Source organism: Pelodiscus sinensis, chromosome 8 (assembly GCF_052426305.1).
Source record: "Pelodiscus sinensis isolate ZL-2025 chromosome 8, ASM5242630v1, whole genome shotgun sequence".
NCBI classification, from domain to species: domain Eukaryota; kingdom Metazoa; phylum Chordata; order Testudines; family Trionychidae; genus Pelodiscus; species Pelodiscus sinensis.
In genome coordinates, this window is record NC_143059.1 from 27,721,081 (window position 1) to 27,738,945 (window position 17,865).

The 17,865-nt window shown below is 41.4% G+C and overlaps 1 protein-coding gene across 1 annotated transcript in view; it reads left to right on the top strand.

Annotated features, from left to right (window-relative positions):
* Nucleotides 1-14,854, top strand: part of STOX1 (storkhead box 1) — a 33,509-nt gene extending 18,655 nt beyond the window's left edge. Inside the window, exons 2-4 of the mRNA XM_006125246.5 lie at nucleotides 1,966-2,118; nucleotides 8,596-10,939; nucleotides 14,380-14,854. Coding sequence (XP_006125308.3) covers nucleotides 1,966-2,118; nucleotides 8,596-10,939; nucleotides 14,380-14,530 — 2,648 coding nt within the window. The 3' untranslated portion in view covers nucleotides 14,531-14,854. The remainder of the gene's footprint in view (nucleotides 1-1,965; nucleotides 2,119-8,595; nucleotides 10,940-14,379) is intronic.
* The last annotated feature ends 3,011 nt before the right edge of the window (nucleotides 14,855-17,865 follow it).

Genomic DNA, 17,865 nt, shown 5'->3' on the forward strand with positions numbered 1-17,865 from the left:
TCATGTGGAAAGGAGGTTGTAATGATAAATTTAATTACTCAATTAATGTAATTAAGCATTTGTCATAAAATCCTTATGTGCCACACCTACTTTGAGATGTGTCGAAGTTTTTGCTGATATGAACTGTAATAGTTTAGTCTTGTATAAGAAGATACAAGATGACTGATGACTGGGGAAGTTATCCATGTGCCTACAGTGTACGTGAGCTTTGTTAGGCAGCAGATTTTAAAAAAAGAAATAGATACGTTCATGGAGGATAGGTCTGTTAATGACTATTAGTAGAATGGGCAGGAATGGTATCCCTAGCCTCTCTTTGCCAGCTGCTGGAAATAAGTGACACGAGGGCTACGTCTACACTGGCATGATTTTCCAGAAATGCTTTTAACAGAAAAGTTTTCAGTTAAAAGCATTTTCGGAAAAGCGCGTCTAGATTGGCAGGACGCTTTTCCGCAAAAGCACTTTTTGCGGAAAAGCGTCAGTGGCCAATCTAGACGCACTTTTCCGCAAAAAAGCCCCGATCGCCATTTTCACAATTGGGGCTTTTTTTGCGGAAAACAGTACTGTGCTGTCTACACTGGCCCTTTTGCGCAAAAGTCTTTCGGAAAAAGACTTTTGCCCGAACGGGAGCAGCATAGTATTTCCGGAAAAGCACTGACGATCTTACATGAGATCGTCAGTGCTTTTCCGGGAATTCAAGCGGCCAGTGTAGACAGCTGGCAAGTTTTTCCGCAAAAGCAGATGATTTTGCGGAAAAACTTGCCAGTCTAGACACAGCCTTGATGATTATCTATTCTGTTCATTCCCTCCGGGCACCTGGCATTGGCTGTTGTCAGAAGACAGGACGCTGGGCTAGATCCTGTAAGGCTTTTCTGATGTTGAGAACAAAAGATGCAGATAAATGTCAACATTATTAAAGTGAAAATTTAATTTAAAGCATTAAAAATTGTTTAAAAACTTGTTGGGTGGCAACTTAGCATAGCTGATTGACTTCTGGGAACTTACTAATCTGTGTTAAAACAAAACATTGCATATTAAATATAAACATATTTCAAGAACTATTGATTATTACAAAAACTGATATGCTTTTATTCATGTTTATGCTACAAATATTTGTAATAAAATTATAAAGTGAGCAGCATTTTACACCTTGTATTCTATGTTGTAAGTAAAATCAATATATTTGAAAATGTAGAAAAACATCTAAAATATTTATAATAAATTTCAATTGGTATTTTATTTGATAATGCAATTAACTGATTAATTGCAATTTTTAAATCATGTTTTTTTGAGTTAATCTTATGAATTAACTGTGATTGGCAACTCTACCGTAAAGCTCTTTGGCACTGGTTCAGATAAAGTGGTCTTGAAATTTGAGAGAGCAATGGTAGCAATTTGAGCAATGGTAGAAATTTGGGAGAGCAATAGACGGTCTTTTGGTATGTTTCTTTTCTCTTCCATCCCAATTTTTTCAGGTTTTGAAATACAACTCACCTATTAAGAGAAGTTGCTGGTGTTTAGCTTTTTGCATAGCTCTTCAGAGAAACATAGATTCTACATTTTAGTGAATGTAAGCTATCATTCAAACAAGCCAGAATTTGTCAAACATCCTTTTCTCTATTTTTAACTCCTCTCTTAACTTAGCTTATGCAGTATTTTACATTGAATTAAAAACACCTAAGGCAAATCTCATGTTACTTAAAAACCTTTTTTTTTCTTTTGTTGTGAACATCAGTGCATTACCACCAGCTTGCCAAGAGGCTTATTTTTATTCCTTGAAAAATATTCTTATTAGTTAATTAATAAAAGAGCAGGGAAGGGGAGAGCAGAGAGTGACTCTGAGACAACACAGAAATATAAAGGAGAGGTTGTGGTAGTGTAAGTTCTCATTTAAGTGGCTATTGCATGAATTGTAGTAACTAAACAATATCCCAAACAAGCAACTTTCTTTCTTTTTTTGCATTTTAGGTGATGTATCTCCAATTCACATGAATCCTATTTCTCAATCCCAGTTTGTTCCTTTGGCAGAAATTCTTTGCTGTGCTATATCTGATATGAATGCAGCTCATGTTATTGTTACCCAGGAAACATTAATGGATCAGTTGGAGAAACATTATCCAGGTAACATGTTAATAATTTTTCCCTTCAGAAGCTAAAAGGTTGTAATTCTTATATTGCTGACAAGTGCATGTGAACATTTATAACAATATGCCTGAAGCTAGCAAAATAGAAGAATGCAATTGAACAGGAAATCATAAAGTAATTTATACATCCACGCAAACTATCGTTGTAAATCTACATACAGTGTGGTAAGATGTATTTTATTTGTATATAGAATTCTTCCTACAATGTATTACTTTACACTGAGAAATAGAAAGAAAATAAGAATGCTGTGAAAGTATATCAGTGGCTGAATTCTAATGAGTGAGAGGTTATGGAAATTAAAAGAGGTTCTAAAAGAGGCCAAAAGGTACAGAGCTATGAAAGTGTGGCATTCCTAATTGGTGATTCTGAACCTTTTAGTCCCCCTTTTGAGTGGATGGAAACATGAGATTAAATGTATGTTGGGAGTGTGGGACTTCATCCTGTTGAAGAATCCATGTTAAAGGTCTGGTCACAGTTATGATTGGCCTCAGATTTGGGTTTGGAGGCCAAACATTTCTTCGCCCCAAAAAGGAAATTTTAAATTAATCACTCAGCCTAGATCAGTGGTTCTCAAAATGGGTCGTGGGCCGGCCTGGGTAAGTTGCTAATGGGCCCACACTGCTTTATTTACCTAAAGTGTCTGTAGCTAAATAGCCTTGCAGTTCCCACTGGCAGTGATTCGCCATTTCCAGCTAAGGGGAGCTGCAGGAAGCTATTTTGTCTTTTATCTTACTGACCCATTTACTTATGTTAGCCCAAATAATCCAGTATGTCAGCCTGCTGATCTAGTAACTTCCTAATTCTGTTTTCCAAAGAAGGAGGCCTCCCTCATGTTTACTCATGTCAAGCCTGGCCTACATCTGGTACCCCAGAAAGTTTCTTGGTCTGATAGTTGTCGCTTCTCCTGATCCTCAGTGCTCCTCTAGTCCTGCTTAGCATACAGGCTACTCTGATAAGCAGACACCTCTTGCTTATTTGCGTCTAATACAAAATTAGAGGTTTCTAACTACATAAACTTTGAGTGTGTTACCATAGATTAGGCTAGAGTCCTGCCAGGAACCTGAAATAAGCTTAATCTGAAATCTTAAAGCCCCTGCTATGATTTAGCTCAGATGGAAATGACATTCTAAATACTTGTAATAAATGAATGGATATCTCACTCTGCAGACTATTGGTGACAAAACTTGCCATCTATGTTAGGCCTCGTCTACACTGGCTGGCTACGTCTACACTGGCATGATTTTCCGGAAATGCTTTTAACGGAAAAGTTTTCCGTTAAAAGCATTTTCGGAAAAGCGCGACTAGATTGGCAGGACGCTTTTCCACAAAAGCCCTTTTTGCGGAAAAGCGTCCGTGGCCAATCTAGACATGCTTTTCCGCAAAAAAGCCCCGATCACCATTTTCACGATCGGGGCTTTTTTGCGGAAAACAAATCTCTGCTGTCTACACTGGCCCTTTTGCGCAAAAGTTTTTCGGAAAAAGACTTTTGCCCAAACAGGAGCAGCATAGCATTTCCGCAGAAGCACTGACAATCTTACATGAGATCGTTAGTTCTTTTGCGGAAATTCAAGCGGCCAGTGTAGACAGCGGGCAAGTTTTTCCGGAAAAGCGACTGCTTTTCCGGAAAACGTGGCCAGTCTAGACACAGCAGCTTTGTTTTACTAGAAGCTTTCATTCTCACTAGGCAGGACTGCAGGGGCATGAAAAACCTAGATCAGCCCACCCACCCCGGTTTTCACTAGATTGTCATGGACTATGTCTCATGATTGAAAAGCCTTGATGGAAATGGTAATCAGCATGTGGAAGTTGAAAACTTGTGTTTATTCATAATTGAATAAATGCAGAGGAGAATTGCTGTACTGGAGGTAGTTGGGCATCCTGCCTCCAACAGCAGTCAGTATCACATGCATCAGTATCACATGCAACAGTTGATATGATGGACCATTATGGAATAACATACCCAGTGGGAGCTCTTTGTAACTGCTGTTATTTATTGGGTGGCTGCACAGTTTATTTCGCTCATTAATATTTTATCCTATTTAATGTAATGAGGACATCTTCAGTTACCATGTAAATGTTTAATCCTTTAAAAACAGTAACAGAAAATTAACACTGATTTCTATGAGCATAGCTAGAAGGGTCACACGTTCCTGTTCTTAACACTTTAAAAGTTCCAAATCATCTTTCTCTTGTGTTCCTATTTAATATTAGAACAAAGCCAATTGAAATATGGCTGGCTCCTTTACTTCCTCCTTTTCAAAAGTTGGCTTCTTTTACAACACAGGATTTGAGGTTGAGCAAGATGAATTGTTATCTGGCCTTCGCAACTGAGATTGGTAAATTCAAAAGAGAGGTTAGAGTAGATATCTCAAACTCATGACTTACTGGCCTTCTACAGCCCAAGCAGTTTCACAATACAGCCTGGGAGTCCCTGCAGCCTGGGGTATATATATCCATATACGTCCCCTAAGTCCCGCTCTCCCTATCCATTGCACACCCTTCCCCCAAACCCTCCCTCATGAGGGAAGCAGCCTTGGGATTTACTGGGGGGTGGGGACTTGAGCAGGGTGGTAGCAGTGGTTGGGTTCCCCAACACTCATCACAGTTGCAGGAGTCACAGGGAAGTGGAGTGTAATGGGTCTGGGACAGTGACATGGCCTTCCTCTGACCTGGAAGAAGAAGGTGGGCGGGGCCACCTTCCCCTCGCCCCGCCCACAGGAAGCTGGAAGCAGGGGTATAAGAGCTCAGAGCTCAGTTGGAGCCTGGCAGCCAAACAGGCCAAACACCCAGCCTCAGCTCCCGCAGTGAAGGGCCCAGCTACGCTGAGCCCGACAGGAGGACTGGGTTGGGCTGCCAGGACCCCTGCCGGCCCTTGACAACTTGCCTGGACCACGGAGACTGCTGCCATGTCCCGATGACTTGCTGAAAGGACCCCCACCGGGCCCCAATGACTGGACCAGTCCTCCTGGGTCTGGGATAGTGACATGGCCTCCCTCTGACCTGGAAGAAGAGGGTGGGCGGGTCCACCTTCCCCTCGCCCCACCTACAGGAAGCGGTCCCTGCCTGAGCCGGAGCCAGAAGCAATGAACACACTGCCAGCACCTCCATCCCTGGCTGACTCTGAGACGCAGCACCTGAGCCAAGTAGGCCTCCAGGGTGAACTGGGAAGCAGCCCAGGAACTGCCGACCCCAGGGTGGTTGAGGAGTTGGAAGTCGGGTGGGCAGCGCGTTGTGGCTTGGAACCCCACTAACCCACCGACCTGGTTGGCATGTTGCGGGCTGGATCCCTGCCGACCCAGTGGCCACCATGTTGTCACTGTCAGTTCCCCCTGTGGAGGCAAAACCCCTGCGTTTGTTGGCTCTCTGCCAGCTAGGAGACCCAACCCCTGACCAGTTGGGACTCGGCTGGACCCTTGAACTGTTGTTGAACCCCCCCTCCCGTGTAAACTGTTGGCTTTCTGCCCTGCCCTGACTCGGGTGGGCCTGATAAACTGCTTAGTTATAGACTTGTGACATGGCCGTTCCCTTCAACGGACAATAGCGGGAGTCAGTGCTGCCTCCTGCTGACGTGGTCCTTTACAGAAGCGAGGCTGCATCCCTCAGGAAAGGAGGCTCGGAAGTAGAAGTGCAATGGCAGGAAGGGGTGGGACTTTTGGGGAAGAGTATGGACACACCCTTCCTGGGTGCAGAGATTCCTGGGTCAGACTGTGAAACTGCTTGGATTGAAGATATCCCGCAGGCTGTGAGTTTGTGACCCCTGTGTTAGTATATCTTTGCCCTTTACTGGAGAAAATTCATACATGCTACTCTTCACTGGATTGCCTATAGATAAACCTCTTTATTTTTAGTTTAAATCAATTTTTACCAAAAAATCCTGTTTTATAGAAAGCATTATTCTGTTTTTTTCCAATTTTCATCTTACTTTTGTATCATTCAAGTATATTGAAAGCTTGTTTTATTAGGAAAATACAACACACTGCATGAAATATGTGTTACAATAATATATTAATTTGTGAATATATGCAAAGCTGCCTGTTAGAATCATAGAATCATAGGACTGGAAGGGACCTTGAGAGGTCATCGAGTCCAGCCCCCCGCCCTCAAGGCAGGACCAAGCTCCGTCTACACCATCCCTGACAGATGTCTATCTAACCTGTTCTTAAATATCTCCAGAGAGGGAGATTCCACCACCTCCCTTGGCAATTTATTCCAATATTTGACCACCCTGACAGTTAGGAATTTTTTCCTAATGTCCAATCTAAACCTCCCCTGCTGCACTTTAAGCCCATTACTCCTTGTCCTGTCCTCAGAAACCAAGAGGAACAAATTTTCTCCTTCCTCCTTGTGACACCCTTTTAGATATTTGAAAACTGCTATCATGTCCCCCCTTAATTTTCTTTTTTCCAAACTAAACAAGCCCAGTTCATGAAGCCTGGCTTCATAGGTCATGTTCTCTAGACCTTTAATCATTCTTGTCGCTCTTCTCTGTACCCTTTCCAATTTTTCCACATCTTTCTTGAAATGTGGCGCCCAGAACTGGACACAGAACTCCAGCTGAGGCCTAACTAGTGCAGAGTAGAGCGGCAGAATGACTTCACGAGTTTTGCTTACAACACACCTGTTGATACAACCTAGAATCATATTTGCTTTTTTTGCAACAGCATCACACTGTTGACTCATATTCAACTTGTGGTCCACTATGACCCCTAGATCCCTTTCCGTCATGCTCCTTCCTAGACAGTCGCTTCCCATCTTGTATGTATGGACCTGATTGTTCCTTCCTAAGTGGAGCACTTTGCATTTCTCTTTATTAAACTTCATCCTGTTTACCTCTGACCATTTCTCTAACTTGCTAAGGTCATTTTGAATTATGTCCCTATCCTCCAAAGAAGTTGCAACCCCACCCAGTTTGGTATCATCTGCAAACTTAATAAGCGTACTCTCTATCCCAATATCTACATCACTGATGAAGATATTGAACAGTACGGGTCCCAAAACAGACCCTTGCGGAACTCCACTTGTTATCCCTTTCCAGCAGGATTTAGCACCATTAACAACTCTCTGACTATGGTTATCCAGCCAATTATGCACCCACCTTATCGTGGCCCTATCTAAGTTATATTTGCCTAGTTTATCAATAAGAATATCATGCGAGACCTCTTGCTTTTAATGTATTTATAAAAGGTCTTCTTGTTTCCCTTTATGCCTGTAGCTAGTTTGATCTCATTTTGTGCCTTTGCCTTTCTAATCTTGCCCCTGCATTCCCGTGTTGCTTGCCTATATTCATCCTTTGTTATTTGTCCCAGTTTCCATTTTTTATATGACTCCTTTTTTATTTTGAGATCATGCAAGATCTCCTTGTTAAGCCAAGCTGGTCTTTTGCCATATTTTCTATCTTTCCTACACAGCGGAATTGTTTGCTTTTGGGCCCTTAACAACGTCCCTTTGAAATACTTCCAACTCTCCTCAGTTGTTTTTCCCTTCAGTCTTGCTTCCCATGGGACCTTACCTACAAGTTCTCTGAGCTTATGTTGAAGTAAGGGTTTGTATTAGTCCAGAAGATATACACAGTAAAACAAGCATGCAAACAAGATCTGAAGTGCATAAGCACCTGAAAGTGCTGATGAATCTCACACTTACCACATACACATACCACATGTCTTGTGATTGGTGTGGTCCAATTATTAAATATAAATATAGGCTAATAGTTCTAAGTATACAACAATAAACTGTATATTCAAGTGAAAGTTTTATTTGGGGATTAGAGATATATTGTTTTCTTACACTTAGAGGTAACATTGTGCATTAAGTTCTGTTTTAGTTCTACAGCAAACCACATTAATGCTTTGAATTGTGTGTATATGAAATAATCCCCTTCCCCCCATTTTATACACGAAATAAACATCAGATAATATTTACCCCCAAAATTATTAATAGTTCTTGCACTGATTTTCATCTGATTTGTTTTTTGTTGTGGTAATATACACTGATAAATTCCCAGGGAAAATTAAATGAACTGAAAATGAAGGGTCCTAGCTATAGAAGAGCCCTTCATGTCTTTCACAGCTGCATGAGGATTTTTGTTAGTTCTGTGTTTGGGGTATTTTTTTGCGTTTTGTCAGCTGATTGTGCGCTACTTTTTTAAAATTTTGGCTCTTAAAGTTAAGCATAGTGACGTTTCTTTAAAACATCCAGTTAAGAATTGTGTCACATAATAAAAACTGTATAAGTTTTTATTGCTAAGATTTGATTTTGTACTACTCAAATTCTTAGTAGCTGATTGATCTTAGACTCTTTGTAAATCCTTCATACTTAATCAGTATGCTTTTTGTATGGCTTAGTCACTTCCAAATGTTACATTTCAGTAAACTACTGTTCACTTCTAACTTTTCACGATTGTATGTATTAACTTATATCGGATTGAAACATTTATATACTATATCTTTATTATAGGTATAGCAACTCCCTCACAAGAAATTCTATATAGTGTGCTTGGGACTCTAATTAAAGAAAGGAAGATATATCACACTGGAGAAGGCTACTTCATAGTGACGCCTCACACTTACTTTATCACAGATAATGTCAGGAAAGAAAATAAAAAGTTCCCATTAGAGGATAATTGCATTCTACTGCCGTCCACCTCTTACCTTGTAAACATGGAGAGCCGTGGAGATCTATCAAAAGAAAATATTCCTATGGTATCTCATTACAGATCCTGCCATTGTTTCCTTGCTCAGGCTACAGTCAGTGAACAAAGACATCAGCAGTTAATTAGCCATGAACCTAATGGAAGAGGTCAAAAAGGCTCTCCTGAGTTGAAGCCCATAGTTCAGAATCAGCCTGAATTTACATCAGTTGAGACTCATTCATGTGACACAACTAAGTCCTTAACTTCAATGAAAGAAAAAGAGAAATGTAAAAAGTTTGGCCTTAGTCTTTTCTGGCGTAGCACATCTAAGAAAGAAAAACCTAAAAAAACGTATTCCCCTTTTTCTGCCCAGTTTCCTCCTGAAGAATGGCCAGTTAGGGATGAAGATAATTTAGATAACATTCCACGTGACATTGAACATGAAATCATCAAGCGTATTAACCCTATGCTGACAGTAGATAACTTAGTTAAACACACAGTACTCATGAAAAAATTTGAGGAACAGAAAAAATATATTAGTAAAGGCACCTCAACCGAAATGTTGGGAATTAAGCAAAAACATATTTCAAAAGGATGCATTTTTAAAAAGCTAAATAAAACAGCAAAGCATCACCAAAAAGTTCAATCCAACAAAGAAAATCAGATAAGAAAAACACAGAGAAAATCTCAAATCAGTGAGATCATGTCAGAAAATGACAAACAGGAAAAATGTTCAGGGTGTCTGTCATCATCACATGTTACAAATGAAGTTGTAGCTCCTGAACAGCTATATAAGGATGCAACAGTTAAATCCCATTATATATATAAAAAGCAAATTAAGAATCCTTTTCAAGGTCTACCATGGAGAGAAAAACTTTCTACAAAAGGGCACAAAAGTCAGAAAAACAGTCAATTTAAATCCAGGATTCAAAAGCAAGATTTTAATTTTCAAAGGTCAAGATCTTTGGATTCCTCAAGAATCTTTGACCGTGAATCCATACGTTCAAATGTTGAAAAATGCAGTGACAATGCCAAGCAAAACAAATTATCCCACATTAGCAATTCTTTTGTCCAACCCATCAAAAGCCATTGCAATGGATGCTCTAATTTTCCACAATGCAGTACTTTACAAATAGATGATAAATGTCATTACTCCAGAGAGAGTAGCCTTTCTGACTGTGTTTACAGAAGAGCATACAAAAAAGTTTTTGATATTCCAAAAAATAATGTATCTTATGTTGAAGATATGTTTGAGTTCAATGAAGAAATAAAATGTCCACTAAGTTCAAAAGATACCCATCAGTGTGAAAAACCTGCCATCATATGTGAGCTAGATCAAACATCAAGTCAGTTTAAAAATGTCAGTCTTTCTAATGATCCTGCAGCTGATAACCAGATTAAACCATCTGAAAATGGTGCAAATCAAGGACAAAGTGCTGACAAAAAGAATGAACTCATGTTTTATAACACTACTATATGGCCTGAGTCTATTAATCGAGGAAACGGATTTACTGATGATCAAACTCTGTATCAAAAACTAGATGGTTATGATGATGTTGACGCATGCAGCTCATTATATCTTGAGGAGGAGGATTACTCTGAATCCTATAAACAGCTACCCAGCCACACCATTTCAGAAACAGGAGAATGGAATAAGGTACTACAACAAATAGGAACTGAAATATTTATTGGAAACCGGGGTCTTGATATGCATCCTGTTGAGTGCAATGCTACGATAAATAAATTAGATTCTTGTGGGTCAGTGGATGGCTCTCAAGAGTGCCAGAAAATAAATCTTCCGGGAGAAAACTGTTTCCATGATCAGCTATCTCAGTTAGTTTACAAACATCATGAAAAGGAAGTTGACCTTCCTAAACATGTTCAGGCTTCAGTTACTGGTGTCAGCATATTTGATTTCTGTAAAAGAAACGAGGGTGACTCAGATGCTGAAACTTTGCAGAACACTCCCAATGATACGAGAGAAAAATCAGCAAGCTGGACACTGGGATCGCAGATGATGGAAATGAGGGAAAATAATGGAAAAAAGCAACTGCTTCTTAATAGTACACATACTACAATTTCAGGGCCAAATGCCCAACAAGCACCAAATAACTTAGAAGGAACAGAAAACCAGAGCATTACAGGAGACAGTGGAATTGATTCTCCAAGGTAAGAACACATGTCAATTATGTTCTTCTTCAATAAAAATAAATAACTAGGGGGCTGCGCCCTCTGCTTGCTATGCTCGCCTGCCTCCCTCCACCCTTGCTGCTTTCGCTTCGCTGAGAGAGCCTGTGGACACTGATGATGTCATTCTGTCATCCGCCAGGAAAAACTTATTTATTTATATATAGAGATAATATCATCATCAGATTTAGGTATGTTTGCTGTAATAGGTAACAATTGCCATGAAGAACTCCACTGCCAAAGTGCACTACAGAAATACTCTCCAAAAAGGTAGAGTTAAATTATCTTTCCTATAAATCTTTCATATACTAAATTAATAACATATGTAACAATTGTTCCTCTGAAGCAAAAAAATATAATTAATTCTGTTTTACAGAAGGGGGAACCAAGACACATAGGCTATGTCTAGACTGCAGGCTTCTTTCGAAAGAGGCTCTTTCGAAAGCATCTTTCGAAAGAGCCTCTTTCGAAAGAGAGCGTCTAGACTGCACGGAGAAATTTCAAAAAAGCGGCTTGCTTTTTCGAAAGAAAGCATCCAGTGAGTCTGGATGCTCTCTTTCGAAGAAGCCCTATTTACATTGAAGAACGCCTTCTTTCAAAAGAGGAACTTTCGAAAGAAGGCGTTCTTCCTCGTAAATTGAGGTTTACCGCCATCGAAAGAAAAGCCGCGTTCTTTCGAATTAATTTCGAAAGAACGCGGCTTGAGTCTGGACGCAGGGGAAGTTTTTTCGAAAAAAGGCTACTTTTTTCGAAAAAACCCCTGAGTCTGGACACAGCCATAGTAGTTAAGCACTTTGCTAGGAGACACTGTGGCTTAGTAATTAAAGCATGTTCCTGGTAATCTGGAGGCTTGGGTTTTGATGTTGACTTGACTGTGTGATGTTAGGTATGTTGCTTAACCTTTGTGTGTCTCAGTTACTCCATATGAACACTAGGGATAATCATTACTTAAAATAGATGTTTTGAGGTCTAATTAAACGTGTAAAATATTATTCAGACCAGTGAGAGTTGTTAAAAGATTTTAAATGTTCTGGGGTCTCAACCTTGTGCTCATTCCGTTACCTGTGACATGTGTAGCTTGTGTGACTGATCCCACTTTTCATAATTTTTCACAAATGCATGTAATCAGAAATGGTTTGTGAAAAAAGCTTGTGTTTTGCATGCTTACCTGCAAAAACAATTCAGGCTTCTAAATTTTCACACACATTTTGAAAATTCTGGATGTTTGAAATTGGAGGAAATACTAGTAACACAAGGGCCTGAAGCAAAATCTATGCAGCACAGGACTGGTTTGAGGCCTAGCTAACAATAGTCAAGAGCTTGCTAACATAAAGCAAAGTTAAGCTGTGAGCAAGAAGCAGGTCACTGCTCACAGAACTTGGCACAAACAGGTTGAGAGTGTAAAACACTAATTGGTAATAGACACAAATGTAAAAGAGTAATTGGTACTAGGTACCAGTTGTAAAACAGTAATTGATAGCGGGCACAGATTGAAACCACATTCTAGAAGGATGGTAACACCTCGTTAAAAGGACCTTGGTACCCACACACTTCCCAAAGATAACAGGGACATATTGACTCAGGTTCAGGAAGGAGTCTAAAAGGACAGTATGGCAGATGAAGATGTTTTGATCAGATCACCATGTGCAGGGTGATGGTTGGTATCTAGATAACATCAGAGGATGGCACCCTGACACATCAGGAGTGACGTGTAACTTTTTTGTATCTGTATATAAAGTGGTGTCTTGGAGGGTTGTCTTTGTCTGGCCTACAGGGTAGTGATGGATTCCATGTTACTGACTGAGCCATGTCCATTGGCGGGGGGTACATATGCATAGTTGTTCAGTAGAGTCTATTGACAACTATTACTATACTTTGTTGGACAATAAACCTGCCTGGGTACTTTCGTAGTCTTTGAGGGCAGAAAAAGACTGTGTTGATTGCCTGCATAAAGTCAATACAGTACACAAGAGGAGCATCCACACATGCAGCTGAATGGTTATCACTGACAGAGCCGGAGACGTGTCAGGATATCACGCCAGTGAATTCTGACTACTACTGAAACCATCTTTTAAATACTTGTTTAAATTTTTGAGAGGGACATTCTACTCAGCTCTATTTGTAATATCAAATCTTATAGTTCTTATTTAGACAGAATTCCTAATGATATCAGCATGTGTTTTGGCTGAGCAAATATTATAACAGGGATGGATAAACTTTTTGGCCTGTGGGCTGCATGGGATACCAAAGCTGTATGGAGGGCTAAGTAGGAAAGGCTGGGCCTCCTCAAACAGCCAGGCATGGTCATCCTCACATCCTCCATCCCAGGTCAGGGCAAAATCTGGCCCACCAAGCCACCAGATCCAGCCCACAGAGGCAGTGGGGAGCCCCAGGCAGGCTCCCCTGCTTGCCCCACATGCTGCTCAGAAACTCGGCTGCAGGGCGCTTTCTCTTTGAGTGCGGAGGGGAGGAAGGACGATTCAGATGCTGCTCCCACCCCCAGCACAATCCCATTGACTAGTTTCTGGAAAGACACTGGCCAGTGGGAGCTGCCTGTTTGAATAACAGGCAGCCACAAAGTACAATCCTTCTGCTCACTCACTCAAGCACGTGGCTAAGCAAGCAGAAATGTTTTAAACTCTGCAAGCCTTTAGCTCTGCAAGCAGGCAGGGTGGTAAGTCTCCTAGCGAGAGCCTGCCTCTGGCACCTCAGCCCCTCCCTTCCTCAACCCTCTGCCCCACACTCCGGCCCTGCTACGCCACATGCACGCATACACCTCCTAGATCTGGCACCCCAATCTCCTGCCTGAAATCACAATCCCCTCCTACCCTAGGTCACATCCCAAAACCCTCCACCCCAGTTCCCTGCCCTAGTGCCCTAAGGAGTTCAACTACCTCATTTGCCCAAACTCCCTCCCAGATGCCATTTTCCCTCCTGCACCCCAATCCTTTACCCCAAGCTCCCTTCTGCCCCCAGCCTCCATCCCAGACCCTGCAACTCCTTCATTCATACCATGGAAGAGTGCGGCCCTCAAACACTTTCCAAAATCTTGGGAGTGGCCCCCATCAAAAATTATTGCCCCCCCTCTGCTCTATCCACTCCCCCTGCTCTCTACCCTTTGACACCCCTCCCTCCCAATTCTGCCATCCTCCAATCTGCCTCTGCTTATCAAGCATTGTAGGAGTTGGGCTGGCTCTTGGGAAAAGATATCCTGACCTGCTCCATGGCAGAAGCTCAGGAGCTGGACTGAAAGGCCTGACAAGCTAGAATGTGCCTCTGGACTGTAGCATTTGCACCTGTGTTCTTTTGGCGTATATGTGGCTTATTAGCCAAATACTGATCGTTTTTATTCTTAGTGGATACTCTGATAACCCAGAAATATATGTGTGGCACTAAAAAGTAAATAAACTTTTATTTTTTAGAACACAAAGTCTTGCATCTAATAATTCAGCCATTTTGGATGGATTGAAAAGAAGACAAAGTTTCCTGCAGAACTTTGAAGGCATAAATAACAGCGCAGAGAGCCTTTCACAAAATACATTGTTTCAGTTAACTCCAGTCATGAATGTTTAAGTTTCTTCTCTTACAGATCTTTGTGAATTCTTCCTTTTGTATAATGTAAATAGCTTTACTGTAATTTTTTTAAAACAATCAAATACATAATGATGCATCAAAATCCATGTATAATCTTTAAACTTGTTTGAATATTCCACTTTGGATTTTTTACTTTTAATTAACATTTTAATAATAAGACAGTTACTTTTGTTAATAGATAGTATGACCATCTTATGTAATAAAAATGTGCAAAGCAAACGTATGGACAAATTATTAGCCTGACATGATAGTACATGGTTCTCCAATAAGAACCATGCAACTATAATAAATTGATACAAGTTACACTTCTTAAGGTACTTCCTATGTGCACCACTGGACCAACAGAACCACTAGACCCCAGCATACATAATACAAATTAGTAGGAAAAAAGACATGACATCCTGCCTCACTCCAAAAAAAGCCACTTGAGATTGAAAACTTGCTCTCTCTAGATGAGAGAGAACACTAATACTCTGATGACTAAAGCCAATGGACCTACTTGTACAAGGCAAAAAGGAAAAAGCATTTCTAAGAATAAGTCAAGAGAATCTTTTATTGATATAGGATGCATAGGAGAAAATAGACTATCTTGCTGCCACTAATTAAAAAGTTTCACTTATAGCATCCCTTTTTGAATGTTAGACTTTCTGAAAGAAAGCCTTTTCCCAAGTAATAGAATGGCCATCACTTAATCTCCTAATTCCAGGGGGATAAAAATCAATGACTTTTTAAAAAATTGGATTTTTAATGTAAATTAAATACACAGTTATTTAAAATATATTTAAAATTAAATTTGAATTTGACAGCCTATTTTAAGGCCTAAACTTACTACAGGTTGAACCCTTCTAGTCTGGTACTCTGAGGTCCAGCAGCATCTGTGGTCCAGCATGATTTTAGTTAGCCAGATGTCTACTTATGTGTCTGGCCAAGTTTCTTGCAGTCCTATAAAGTTTGCTTACAACCTGTTCTGGCTCTCCATGTTCTGTGTTGTTATTTAGCTCTAATTTACCCCTAAATGTCTTCTAAGAGCCCAGTAAACAGTGGAAGTGTTGGTAATGCTGCTAGACAATATTAACCTCCCCTGAAGCAAAATGCAGGACAATGTAGCACTTTAAAGACTAACAAGATGGTTTATTAGATGATGAGCTTTCGTGGGCCAGACCCACTTCCTAACCTCCCCTGGTTCACTAAATTCTCTGGTTTGGCACCGGTCAGGTCCCGAGGATGCCAGACTAGAGAGGTTTAACCTGTACAATCTATTATTTGTCTTCATTGCCTTTGTCGTCATCTTTATATGGCTGGTGTAGAGCAACAACTAGCTTCACCTGAAGCTGATCAAGCCAAAGGCTACATCAGGTATAACAGAATTTATTTTGCATCAATACCTCTTTCATATTAATAAATTGGGCAGTAGATAGTGATATGTTTAATGGTCTGTTGTAGGAAGTTTAGTTTAGCCCAATCTGCTTTCCAAGCCTCCTCCTGATCATAACCTAATTGCATGAGGCTAAATGAATGTTTCCAGAAAGGCTTGCAAGAAGTAAGATGCAGGGGAAGAAGGGGACGTTGTTAACATCTTGGTAAATAGGAAGGCATATGTTTCCCTGGATTCCCTGATCTTTGCAGAATGTTGCAGAAGTTTGGTGTATCAGTAGGGAAGTGATGTTAGAACAGATAGCCATGGAGTTGGAATTGGCTTAAGGTTCTCGTGATGCATTACATCACTGTATTCAGATACTACTACTACTACTACTAAACGTAGTATGTGCATAATATTCAACTACTGAATATACAAGTGTCAAGCCACAGGCCCAGGGCCCAACAGGGTTGTGGATTTGCTTCAAGACAGAGTCAATTAGGGATAGATACCATAAAATCTTCAGTATAATGTGCACTGATGTATAATGCGCACCAACTTTTGAATCTTAGCATAATGAAAAAAACGGAACCCTTATATATAATGTGCACCCCATTGAACATCAAGCTTACCTCAGACATTTTTCTTTAAAAAGGCCAGGAGCCGACCTGCCAGCACCAAGCCCAGCCTCACCCGATTCCCGGAGGTGGCCCTGGGCTGCAGGAGAGTGGGAGGGAGGGACGCGCCGCTCCCACCTGCAGACTCACCTGGGAAATGTGCACACAACCCGGGGAGCCAGCAGCGGAGTTTGAAACCTGCCCCCCGCCCCCTAGAAAGCTGCCCACGCACCGCACCGAACTCGCACCTGCTGCGGGGACCACTGGGCGCAGCCTGAAGGAGCACTGGCCAGGCAGTGAGCCAGGGCACTGCAGCCTGGTGGCGCCGCTGGCTCCTCGCCTTGTCTGGGAGCCAGGCGGGGTGGCAGCCCCTGCGCCGCGCTGCAGCGGGAAGGTTTTTGTGTGGAGGGGAAGGGGAGTTCCCCGACCTGGGGCTACTTACAGGTTCGTTGGCTTCTGCCAAAATAAAACTTTAAAATATAGCTCCTATGTATAATGCGCACCCTGACTTTGACGCTAAATAACCTGGAAAAAAAGTGTGAATTAGTCTTGAGATTTTACTATAGTTGCTTTTATTAATCTCACTACGTCACTACTATTACAGGCTTAATACTGCCAGATGGTTACACAGCTACTTCAAAGTAATACAACAATCAGCATAGGCAAAGCAATGCATATAAGAGTAACAGGCACTTGGAAATGCTTACATCTGCGGGAAGTCCTGTTCTGGTCACCTTGCACCCAGCCACAGTGGACATGGCTCCAACTAGGGGGATTCAGGACACCCTTTGAGGTTTAGGTCCCTATTGAGACTCTCAGAGGGGCGGGACTCCCAGTGATCCTATACTACAGTTGTTTACCAGGTGTGCGCGTACTGGCTCAACGCCATTCTTATCATTCTTATGAGCTGAGACCAAGGTCAAACTTGTTTACCGCTTAGTAGTTTCCCAGCTCAAGGCATGGGTTAGAGCTGATAAAGCCCAGCTGCGGTGTGGCTAGACTACATGGCTCCGTTGTCGGAGACATGTAGATGAGGCAGGACGACAAAGGGAAATGAAGCGGCGATCTAAATAATCGCTGCTTCATTTAAATAAAAATGGCCACCGTGCTGTGCCGATCAGCTGTTTGTCAGCACAGCGCGGCAGTCTAGACGGGGATCTGCCAACCCCAGAACCCTTCGTCGGCAGATCCTGTGAGCCTCGTGAAACGATAAGGATCTGCTGATGAAGGGTTCTAGATTGCCATGCTGTGCTGACAAACAGCTGATTGGCACAGCATGGCGGCCATTTTGATTTAAATGAAGCGGCGATTATTTAAATAGCTACTTCATTTCCCTTTTT